The 12,959-nt window shown below is 39.0% G+C and overlaps 1 protein-coding gene across 3 annotated transcripts in view; it reads left to right on the top strand.

The window, feature by feature from the left end:
* Nucleotides 1–12,959, top strand: part of dlc1 (DLC1 Rho GTPase activating protein) — a 56,397-nt gene that overhangs the window by 30,919 nt on the left and 12,519 nt on the right. For all 3 annotated transcript variants that reach the window (XM_077718758.1, XM_077718759.1, XM_077718760.1), the window contains 3 exons: nucleotides 10,631–10,702; nucleotides 11,555–11,636; nucleotides 12,530–12,593. In XM_077718758.1, the coding sequence (XP_077574884.1) occupies nucleotides 10,631–10,702; nucleotides 11,555–11,636; nucleotides 12,530–12,593 (218 nt within the window). The remainder of the gene's footprint in view (nucleotides 1–10,630; nucleotides 10,703–11,554; nucleotides 11,637–12,529; nucleotides 12,594–12,959) is intronic.

Genomic DNA, 12,959 nt, shown 5'->3' with positions numbered 1-12,959 from the left:
GTTTAATTCTTTCATGCACAAGACATCTTTATCACTTGCGTCATGTCTTTTTCTGGTTTAGTAGGTAAAAGCTATCGCCTGAGCAATGATTTATTATCAAAATGGTGTCTGTCTTCATGCTGGAATATGTCAGATCAGATGAGAGACCGATCATTGTTGACAAAATAAAGAAATTTACCAGAAAAGGGCCTGTTAAAATTTATGATAAGTGATGTCTAATTATTATAAAAACTTGTAAAAAATTGTCTGACATGGGTAGCCGACTAGACTCCTGATTGTCACATCAGTCTCAGTATTTTCATGTTTGAATCTTAGCTTCCTGTTCGAAGCTTGCGAAGGTTTTCTCCGAGTGCTGCCCTTTCCAAAAACATTCCCGGTATGTTAATGTGAGGCTCTCAATTGCCCGTAGGTGTGAATGTGAATCTGTGGTGGTTTTCTGTGGTTCACTCTCAATTGGCTGGCAAAAGGCCTAGGGTGTACCCCTTACTTCTCGCCCAAAGACAACTGGGATAGGCGTAGTTCACCCATGCCTCTGGTAAGACAAGCAGTTTCGAAAATGGAAATACTTGCTCATTTTTAAATGGTTTTGGTTGATGAACGGGTGTGGTCAGTTTGGAAAATTTAACTCAATGGTGTCTAACTTGTCTCAAACAGAACAGGGATTTTTACAATTTACAGGAAAAACGTCATTCCTCGAGCATTTTGCTAATTTCCTAAAGACCTCCACCTCTTGCAAATGTGATGAACATATACTGAGACACTCTTTGTGAGTTGAATGGAAAGTTAACACTTTTTAAGGGTTTGCTATAGTCACTTCCTGTCCACATTCCAAAAGCATGCATGGTAGGCTGGTTGAGCACTCTAAATTGCCCCTGGGTATGAGTGTGAGCGTTAATGGTTGTCTGTCTCCTCATACCCTGCATTGGCTATCCACCAAATCGGGATGTCCCCCGCCTATTGCCTGAAGTCAGCTGGGATAGGCTCCAGCATCCCCCGAGACCCTTGTCAGGATAGACGATTGAGAAAATGAATGAATTTCTCGTATTTGAAAGCACTAAAAAACGAGGTCGACTTTATTTTTCCAGAATGCCTTCCTAGATTTTCCCAAATGCCTCAAAAGTAACCCCAAGTTCAGAATGCCTTTTTAATGGACTGGAAGAACTGGACTAAATGGCTGGCTGAAGCCAGGTTTAGCACGTGTTTTAGAGTTTGTTTCCATGTGTGTGTCTGTGTGTGTTCAAGTTAACTTTCGCAGTGCCATTGTCAGAATGCCAAAGATAAGCCGGAGCCACATGTGGTTTAACTTTATCAGAGAAACATTGGAATTCAGTGCAAGGAATGGGATTTGTCAAGTGAATGAAAAATATTAGATTGTTTGAAAGAATTCAATGATGTGAAAAATGGCAGTGCGTCATTGACTATTCTAGGGCTTAGTTTTGTTTTCAGCCAGAATCGAAACAGTCTCATACCCTCGATTCCTGAATACGTACTGTTAAGAAAGAATTTTAAGTGTCATTGTTTGTTGGTTTAAAAAAGGCTAAATATGGATATCTGATGGCGATGAATACATAATATTTTTATATTTAAAATTACTATCATATATTTGTCATTTTGAAATTCCGATAAATATTGCGATCAATGGCTTCCAGCAAACATTAAGGTCAAGCCACCAGTCAAAAGGTTGGAAAACACTGGTTTAACAACATGTTTGTGTTTTGTAAACGTGCAGACAAGCACATTCTCAACACGCCATCAGTTTAAAAGCCCATTATCCTTTCACAAAGGACATTTTAGGCAAGACTTCCTGCAAATCCCATTTTTGTCACTATAGCTTTCTTTTTTTATGTTGCACCAACTTCTCGTAACTCCTTACTGTTGCTGTCTATGTATAAAGGGATGATTTGCTTTAAAAAAATATTTGTTTTATGAATGATATTTAAAGAAAAATACACACCAGAGGAACCTATGTCCATTGTTTTTTACATCTTTGTGTGTGTCAGCCCCCATTGTGATCTTGGTCAGTCCATCAAAGCCCGGAGAGGGTGTCGGCAAGGCATTTGGGCCGCTGTCTGCCTCGCACTTCCTTTGTTTGTGTATGTGTTGTGTGTCTATGTGCTGGTCTTTCTTTACGTCCTCGTCACTATTGTGTGATTGGAAGCATCCCCCCTCTTTGTCAAATAACTATCATATAGGGCAAATCTACCTTAGGTGTACTATTCATGGCCATTCCTGTTTTTAGAAGAACAAGGCTCGTAAACACGTACAGATATTGAAGTTAGCTGAACTTGTCAGTGAAAGTTGCAGGATTTTTTGTATGTATATTTAAAAAGATAAACATTTTGTATTGTCATTTTTGTGTACCAGAGATTGAGTGACGTGAAATATCACTTTGTGTACTGTTACACTCTTAATTAACACGTGTTTACCATAACAGTACGCGAGAATGCATACTGTAGATACTAATATTATTACTTAAATCTACATATACACACACCTTGTGTTTCTTGGGGGGCTTGACCTCGACTGAGCCATAACTTTTGTTTATCTCTTTACTGAGTCCTTGTTGACACGGCCTTGGGAGTGTTGCTTTGTGTGTGTGGATATGTGTATGTGGCTGACACAGCCATCCAGTGACCCTCACCTGGCCTCCTTGTTGGAGGTTAGAAAAGGTGAGCCAGAAGGCGATCTGAAGCATCGGAATGGGGAGTTTTGCATTTTTCTTATTCTTCTCTGCTACCCTTTACATGTTACAACTGTCTTCTGCGCATTAATCTAAAAGTTGAGCAGGTTTAAATGCATTTTTCATGCTCATTTTCCTTCTCCAGATGCTTCTTCTGTCAGGGGGTCAGAGGTGGTTCAACCTGCAGCTGTCGCTGCACCCAGCAGCAAAGAGTAGAAATATAAAGGCAAAATGACCCCCATAACATACTGTAGCGTATATCTTTAAAATATATAAAGCTGAAGCCTCTTGAGAGATGTTCAAGATTTCATGCCTTATGCATTCTTTTTCTGAAAACCTTCAGTTTGTCTGTGATGCCGTCAAACTGGGATTGACTAATGCTTCTTGTTCATGCATAACACGCAGTTAGGCACGATGGCTCCTACAAGCTTGATTTCTAAGAACTTGGTTGACCCGTAGCGAGCTGCGCCAAGATCTAAGTTTTTGTGGTCGTGTTTAGTAGCTCCTAAATTTGGCCTTCTTTGGTAATCTCTCGTCATCTCTCATTCCTCTCTTTGCTTATTCTTTGTGTCCTTCTCCTGCATCAGCCTGGGTTTTCACTTTCAGGAGACACAACACAACCATATCACTCTTTTCCTCCAAGTATTTTTTCAGAGAAACAATTACATCTAACCCTTATTTTATATGTATATATGTATATGCATATATGTATATGTATATATGTATATGTATATATGTATATGTATATATGTATATGTATATATGTATATGTATATATGTATATATGTATATGTATATATGTATATATGTATATGTATATATGTATATATGTATATGTATACATGTATATGTATACATGTATATGTATACATGTATATGTATACATGTATATGTATATATGTATACATGTATATGTATATATGTATACATGTATATGTATATATGTATACATGTATATGTATATATGTATATATGTATATATATATATATATATATATATATATATATATATATATATATATATATATATATATATATATATATATATATATATATATATATATATATATATATATATATATATGTATATATGTATATATGTATATATATGTATATATGTACATATGTATATTTGTATATGTATATATGTGTATGTTATGTGTATGTGTATATATTTATATATACACACCATGATTACACAAATACTCCTTCCATAATGAAAGGACAAAAGAAATCCAAAGAATCCAAAACTGACACGCACCATGATTGCATGTCTTTGAGGAGAGGAAACTAATACTGGAAAACTGGGAAAGGCTGTTTTTAATTATACCAGTTAAAACAAATCCTATGTGCCTGCCTACAAACACAGGCATAGAGTCATGTACCAAAATCGAAAACATATGAGGAGCCAACACATTTCCCATCCTTATGATTCATCAGTCATAAATGATGTGAAATGATCTGGGCTATTCGCCACCTGTGTTGTGGAGGGGAATTTAAGTTATTTCCAAAAAGAAGATACACTTTGTATTCGGTTTACAGCTGCTTTTCGTTAGGCATGCAACACCACACGCGCGCCACAGATGCAGTTGTGAAATATTCGTCATAAAACTGTCATAACTACAAACTTATCAAGCAGGGGCCAGATATATTTCAGTGATGCAAGGAAGTCTATGTAATGACAAAAATTCAAGTGTAAAAAATATATCAATCATTCTTGTGTGTCAGGTTAACTTATTTTAGATATATATATATATATATATATATATATATATATATATATATATATATATATATATATATATATATATATATATATATATATATATATATATATATATATATATATATATATATATATATATATATATATATATAATAATGATCAAGTTTGTATAATAATCTTTTTAATTCATTCATTTAGCGTGTCGGCCTCACAGCTCTGGGGTGCTGGGTTCAAATCCAGGTCATGTCCATCTTTGTGGAGTTTGCATGTTCTCCCCAGGCCTGCGTGGGTTTTCTCCTGGTACTCTGGTTTCCTCCCACTTTCCAAAAACATGCAAACAGGCTGATTGGACAATCTAAATTGCCCCTGGGTATGGGCTCTGGCCCAGAGACAGTTGGGATTGGCTCCAGCACTCCCTGTGACCCTAATGAGAATAAAGCAGTTCAGAAAATAAGATGAGATGAGATGGGAATTCATTCATTTTCCAAACCACACCTCACAAGAAATGCGGGGGGTGATAGAACCCTTTCCGGCCAAATATAGGCACCAGGCAGGGGACACCCTATTTTCCCACTTCCATCTTTTTTCCCATTTTCTACATTCCCAGTAGCTCGGTGCTAGGGCCGTGTGTCAAGCATTGACACAAAGGAGTGGCTTTCAATTTTGCCGCAACTTCTAAAAGTATATGGAAAGCTCAGTTTTGGGTCCAAGTTGAAGCGAGGTTGCGGTGACAGAACATATTGACGATTGAGGGAACTACGCATACATCAGGTGGAAAGCAGCGGGGTGGCAGTGGGTGGAGTCCCAGCACAGTTGGCCATTCCAAAAGCTTGAATCACTTCTCTCCCCATTCACATTCCTGCCGTGGAGCGCTCCACGCAAGCCACGGAAGCCACGCACAGCGTCAAAAGAAGTATAAGATCGTTGACTGTTACTTCCTTGGCTGTTTAATCTAATTCTAATCATGGATTTATTGGGTCCACTACGGCTCAAAGGACATTTGAAGCTGATTTTTAGAGAGTAACTTCCCTTTGGATTTATCATGAGCGCTTGGCTGTAACTCTGGGACCAAAAGCTTGACAGAAGACAGTTGATTTTTTTTTTTTAAATATTATTTTCTTTTATATTTTTATGTTATGTGCTGAGGACACCCCGAAAATGATACTAACACGTAAGTTGTTTGTTTAAAAAACATGTAAATATTATTTAGTTTGATATATTGATTTATAGGGAAATAGTTCCAAATAGTAATTGTGTTTCATTTATCTTTAAACTTATTGTTATATCTTTTTTAGATGTTTGTGTTAGATAGATGTGATTATTTATTGATTTTAAAAAATGAAAGTTAGTCCTATTTATAAACCTTAAAGACAAATATGTACCACAACTGTGCTTTTTAGATGGGTTTATTTGGGCCAAACTTAGTATTTCTTTTTAATAGAAAACAATTTATAAGAACAGAATGTTCATTTATACGCACACGCTAAGAGGGACATGGTGTGCCATGACTCATTTCTAATCTGACTTTAAAACTTAACCAAGAGCTACTGTTTATATTTATTTATAATTTTTTATCTCTCTCAAACAATGATTATCCATTGTGACTCTTCTTGTCACTTCATTTCATGTCTATTGGAATCCCACTGTATACTCAAGTGCTTTTGCTTTCTGCCGCAAAACCTAACCTTTGCTCATGAGACGAAAGGAAACGAGACTGTATCAAAGCCTCTTTTCAGCTGTGCTGCCTCTCTTGATTTGATTTACAGAATTTTGCTTTTGAGTTAAGACTGTTTTTTCAGCCACATGTTTTCTTATCAGTTAGCCCAGTCTTTGGACTAGATACAAAACGAGCAAAGCTTCTGTTGTAACCACTAGGCTTCATCACACTTGTAGACATCACGGCATCACGACATGTCATCGTTTACAATACTAACATTGGGTGATCAACCCGTAGAATGTTTCACAAAACTACAGTCACGTATGGGACTCGGTCTTTCGGTCTCAATGATCGCTCAATTAGAGGAAAAATATGAAGGAACCCTGTTTAAGCTTTCGTTTTTTTCTGAAGCAGGATGTGAGCACAATCCTTATCTGTAGGATTTCACATCTAGCTGGCACAAGTGAGAATACACACACATTTGTACAGCCACCATCTCTTTGAAGAAAGCAGTGTGGTTCTGGCCTCAGGAGGCAAATGTATCAACTTCAATTGGGTCCTAGCTAGGTTTAGGCTCCCATTTAGTTGTGGAAAGCTTATCATGAGTTTGAATACGCGTGGTCACCTGATCCCCAGCTTAAACTCCCTGTGTGAGCATAAATCTATCATCGGGGGAGGACAGTGTCCATTGGAGTTAGCCAACAATGATCCGAATAGCCCAGCTGTGCGTATGTGTGCATGTGTGTTTCAACTGTAAAAAAAGAACTTGCTTGTATCTTCATTATTCTTTTGAATGTGTGTTTGTGGGGGCATCGCTTGAGGCAAGCCAGATGGTGATAGTGCTGCCACTGTCTCACTCAACAAGCACCAGCCAAGTCTTCTCATAGGGTACCAGCTGTCTCAGTCATGGAAAAACATGATACTCTTTTGAGAAAAAAAAAAACATGTATAATCAACCATCCTTGCATTTCATAAGAGCTCTAAAGTTTTTTTTTCAATCATATTACAGCAACAAGATTTAATTCAATTCAGTGGTAGGCAGGTAGATAGAAGGTAATCAACAGTACATCAACTTTTTGAGATGCCAGTAAAGTAAATTCGGTCGAACAACCACTTTTGAACAACGTGAACTTGTAAACTTACTACTGTACCAAACTAGAGCTTTACCAGTCATGGGCCTCCAGGTGGTCGTCTACTCCTAATACCCCATATCGACCGACTGTAAACACTCAATATAAATTCCTTGGTGTTAGTTTTCTTTCCATTCCACTCATATCTTTACAGCCATTTTAATGTTGTACATCGTACCATACAACAAAGTTCCCAAGAAAAAGTATGGACCATAAGATATGTCTGCCATATCGTATTGTCTATGTGAAACAATTGTCTTCTGAACCTCTGACCTTCTCGTTTGTCCATGTGACAAGCCGAATCATGACTTCGTGTCTGTCTAGTGCTTCTTGTTGATAGCTTTTGAACCCTACAGCTTCATTTATCAACTCATCTTTTTAGATTCACTTCGTCACAACTTTGTGCAACTGTCAGTAAGAACCCCCCTGGCTGAGTTTTTGAGTTACATCGCAGTTGGCGCTGGAAGTTATGGCGACGATTAGATTATTGTAGATAAGCCTCACGACAGTTCTTAGTCAAGCATTCTTTTCAATCTGCCAACTTCAAAGCTTCAGCCACGGTGATAACTGTATTCAAGCTCTTGACCTCCAGTCCTCCGTGTCTGCAGCAGAGACTTTAAGGCGGGAGGCAGCATCCTTTGTTTGTGGGCCGCCGAACAAAGTCCCACTGGATCTGAGCATTCCGAATTGGCCAAGCAAGACCCTGCGGCCTCCTGCGATGGAGGGAAACTCTGGCCACCAATTGTTAGCATTTCCTGCCACAGGAAAAGGAGAGAAGAGAAGGGGTGAGCAGAGTTGAAATGAGCCCAGGGAGATGAGGCGTTGAGAGGACTGAAAAGAAAAGAAAAGCAAAGACCGCAGTGGTTAATTTTAGAATTGGCCAAAAAGTAGCTGTGGGGCAGCTGTGATTGTAGCTCACTGGTTATTCTAAATAAACTCAGTGGGAAAATTTACTGGAGATTGTAATGTAATCCCTATTAGAACAAGCAGGGCTGTTATTAGTTATGCACTAATAGTCCTGCTCATCACTCCTTCCATGCTTCTTTTCCACCGACGGCACAGTCAGACCCATTCTTCCATTCTTTTGACAAAACTTATATCAATTTGTCATTCTCCTCAACATATTATGTTTAACAGCTTGTTCACGAGTTCAGTTTTAGGTAAAGTACCTGTCAACTTCCATTGCCTTTAACATATTCTGTTTCTTTCATTCCTCATTCATTCTCAAGAACTGTTGCCACTACATAGGGTAAAAATAAAGAGGAATTTGTCCTTGCAGTGCAAATAGTAATTCTGTGTTTTCCCAATTGTATATGCAGCAATTTTCCTGCTGCTTTTAGCCTTGATTCTGCTACCTTGTTTTATACTTCCGTTACCTTGACACATCATACAAACCTTGTTTTCCAAGGCGTGGAATGCTTCTATTTCTAACTGTAAAATGAAAAACATTTACGGCTTTACAACTGCCGCAACCGTGAAGATGTTTGGTGCATACACACAATCCCAAAAGCCATTGTTTGCCTTGGCTGCCTCCCCACCTATTATCTAGCCAGGAACAAACGAAGGCAGGGCCCGAATATAGACTGCTAGCCATTGCAGCGCCACTCGGCTCCCTTCCTGTGAAGGAAGCAGGAAGGGGAAGTGAGGTCGTTCCCTGGCAGGGCAAAGGAATTGGGGCGGACATTGCGGAAGAGCGGAAAAAAGATTAAATTATGGAAGCAAACAAATTATAAATATTTAGGAGGGGTGGTTTGGAGCCAGTGAATGAGTGGAGATGACTATTACTGTGTGAATCCACAGTTGTCTGCAAAGTCAATGTAATCAGCACTAGACATGGAGTGCGTCAACTGTCTTTTAAACCTATTATTGGATCTCCTCGTCTTTGCGGGGGGGATTTGGGGGTTGAAATCTAACCACGTGTTTGCATGTCTAATTTGCATTTTAATAGGTTTACTGTTTCTACACTGGGTTGTCTTTAAACATGAGAATGCTCCATGCAAATATAAACAAGTATTTGTGCATACACAGAGAAACACAGATGTAGGGAAGAGAAGAAAACTGAAGAATTCCAGTTCCTTTCAGATGTTTGGATAATTACCCCTTTCTTTTAGTGCCCCAAAGTACGGGGATCACCAAAGATGCATGCGCTCACTCAGCCATCTGCACTCACTTTGCACCTCAGCTGTGACAATACAACTCATTTTTAAAATAAAATTGGTGTAAAACTTCTCGGTTAATGCCATATTTGGCGCATACGTTGTCTTGTGGTGTAAGAGTTTTTGCTTGGTAAGCTGCCATCCCCTGCAGTTTTGATCATGTCACACACACCATGTTGTTGAATATATATGACATAGACTGGAGCATTTAAACAGCGGTAGTAGTCTTATGAATGTCTGTTAAGAACATTTTTTATCTGGAGCATGGGATTTCCCTTATTAGCCTTTCCACTAGGGCGCATTATATTTTATTTCTGATCTCGTGCATCATGTTCAATAGCAAAGCAGTGTTCAGAAGATTTTGCCCTTTTCCATCAGAGAAAAAAAAATCAATAATATTTATTAAATGTTTGAAATCTTATAAGTTCATAATTTTCAGTCCACGCATTCCCTTTTTTCATCTACAGCCGTCCCTTCCTGCCTTTGTAACACTTGTTTGGTGACAAGTGTTTGTCATGCCTGTGCTACATTCATTGTAGCTGTCACAACACTTAAGACGGCATTGTAAAGTAAGCCCTTCTAGGCCCAGACATAGGTTCCTGTCTGTCTTCTGCCTATAGAAACACTCCACTGTGGGGGAGATGTCGCCAGTTGAGGAGACGGAAGTGTGGCCAACCATTTGGCATGTGTTGTCTAAATGATGTTCGCGGGTAATTGGGATATTCTTTACAATAGTCTATAGTGGATTTCATGTAGTACAACTCTTGGAGATGGTACTGCTGAAGAATACTTTAAACACAACTGTCATGTCAGTGAGTCCACTAAAAATCTTTGTCAAAAATTGAAAATGACATTTTCAGCTGTCAAATAGAATTGGCGGTATGTTCAATGTTTTTTCTCATTCGATAGGATCATGATAACTTATCTTATTTGAAACTGTGACAATGTGAGCGACATAGTTCTTTAATATTGTTTAACAGTGTGTGAAAAAAAGCATCTACATACCAGCTAAGGAGATTAAGTGGCACACACTAGGTTTGTTAGAGGGTTAACACCATTTGCACGAAGGATGCTTTTGAGCTTCGGCTTTTAAAGCATGTGAGAGGAGAGTGACCAAGTGCGAGATAGCTAATGAGGTCAACAGGTTTAAATTTGATGGACTGCAAATATATGACAGCAGCAATTCATTTTAATCCATCCATTTTCTATACCACTCATACATAACGGTATGTCTATTGGCATTCATTTATGGTTGTTTTTTTGTTGTTGTTGTTGTTGCAGAAATCGAAGCCAAAGAGGCCTGTACCTGGCTCCGAGCAGCAGGATTCCCACAGTATGCCCAGCTTTATGAAGGTCAGCATCCCTCACCTGCATGAAGGTGTAACTATGAGAATTCTGGAAACATTTTCTAGCTACTCTCAGAACTTGTAAAATTAAGTATTTTTGGTTATGCTAGTTTACAAAATGTCGTAATTGTATATTGGTGCATGAGATGCCGTTGAGATCAGAGGAGTTCACTTTTGGTTTTACTTCACATGCTAAAAACTCCACCACAATCTTTGCGATTGATTGTGCTGATGTAATTACGCTGTTTTGGAATCGTGCATAGTTGTGTGCGTTCTTGCACACCTCCCACAGGAAAAAAAGAATTCTTGAGGAGTGAAGGGGGATGGGTCGTAGCGCTGGTGTTTTAAACTAGTACTGAATGTTCCAAACACTAACCTAACTTTGACTACATATTAAGCCCTGAAAACCCCAAGCTCCAAAGTTCCTTCTCACTTGACATTATAAATACAAGTCAAATTGTCGGTGTCAAACCTTCCCCAAATTCATGGGCCATTCACTTCTAACTCTAGCGTGCCGTACCATAGGCCTTCCCTTATGTAACTCCAAGACAAAGTTCTATTTGTTCCGAGTTTTCAGTTCACTCCAATTTAACCACGAACGGTTTCCCCTTGCTTAAAAAGGCCAATCATGTTCGTAACAAGACTAGTTTTCTAAATTGGTTTAGGGAAAAAAAATCAGTCGCACAGTTAGAAACCTGCCTGCTGCCTCTGAAAGCTGCAGCTGGGTTTGTTTGGTCGGATAAGATGCCACTTCCTCTTTTAGCTTTTCATGCAGGCTGTTAGGGGGAGAAGGTGGGACGGAAGACCTCAGTGGGTCTTGTTGAGTTTGAGCTGAACACACGTATGTATCGCCTTTCAGATTCCCAGTTCCCCATTGACATCTCCTCAGTCACCAGGGATCACGACTTCCTTGATCGAGATGCCATTGAAGCTCTCTGCAGGTGAGACTCATGCCGATACTAATCCTTCCTCTGATCTTAAGCACCATTTCTCTTGCCACTTCACTCCTTTTCTATGTATGTATCTATTGCTGCTACCCAAACGGAATCATGGGGTTTGAGGATTACAATACAGCAGGAATCAGTAGTCCGCCAAAAAGGTTAAAAAGTACAAGAAATGCAGCTGTCTTCTCAAACATAAACATAAACTATTCCTAAGAAGTATATATTTTTCCTGCTCACTATGTTTAAAGTATCTGTATTTTGATATTATCAATCATTATTTTCATATTTTGCATCAATGACTACTATTTCTATTAACACTCCATTTCTAACAATAGACGTCAAATTAATTTAAACTGGGTGGACCGGCTGTGAATGAGGTCAAGGATTCTAATGGGCTTTTAATGAAGCATGCTTGATCCAATTGTAGTTTCCAGTAACAAAACAGAACAGGTGTGCCTTCATACATCTGGAAGAAGTCATCTCAATGTCTCCACCCTCAGCTGCTATCACCCACCGCTTCCTAAGAAACTAGTCCTCAGTTTCCTTGCCTGCATCTCCCTATTGTTACGTGATCTCCTCTAAAAGCTCTCCAGAGGGACCCTACCACTCTCGCTCCCCTTGACCAGGTGGCTGGGGGGATAATCTTTCGGTCCCTCCACCCCAAGATTTTCAAGCCACTTTTAGCAGATTACAGTCTCTCCCTTTTGCTGTCTGCCTCACATTCTCTTCCCACTTGTGTGGGGATTATCCTTTAGCAGATCATTAGGTAGTCTGAGACCACACCAACCTCTATTTTCATTTATATTTCCTCTTATATATTTTCTTACATCCTGTGTGTTGGAGATAGACTGTGTATATATAATCAATTGTATCCATGTGTTTCCTTGCAGGAGGCTCAACACACTGAACAAGTGTGCTCTGATGAGACTGGAGATATCACCGCAAAGGAAAAGGGTGGGTTTGAAGTGCACACGCAATGGCACAATCACTCATTCTCTACAACCACATTTCAATTTTATCAACTCACTAGGTTTTGTCTTATCTTATTGAATGTGCAGCAAGCAGTTCATCTCTAAATCAAAGAGAACTGCTGGGGTGGCCTCAAGGTGATGGGGGGTGGGGCGCCTTTTGATATTAATGATGAATTTGTGACAGATTTACCTTTAAAGAAACTGCGTTTCAAGTAGTGTAGAAGCTCACGTAGATGGCAAATTTGCAACAAGAATTGCTGTCTTTTGAGCAAATCAACCTTAAGTCCCTAATAGTCCTAAGTGCTACACAGTAACAACCTTGTCTTGTGTGTGGCGCTATTCATTGGGA

The sequence above is a fragment of the Stigmatopora nigra genome, chromosome 6 (assembly GCF_051989575.1).
Source record: "Stigmatopora nigra isolate UIUO_SnigA chromosome 6, RoL_Snig_1.1, whole genome shotgun sequence".
In the NCBI taxonomy this organism is placed as follows: domain Eukaryota; kingdom Metazoa; phylum Chordata; class Actinopteri; order Syngnathiformes; family Syngnathidae; genus Stigmatopora; species Stigmatopora nigra.
Note: the sequence above shows the minus strand (reverse complement) of the source record. Positions and strands in the feature narration are given on the sequence as shown.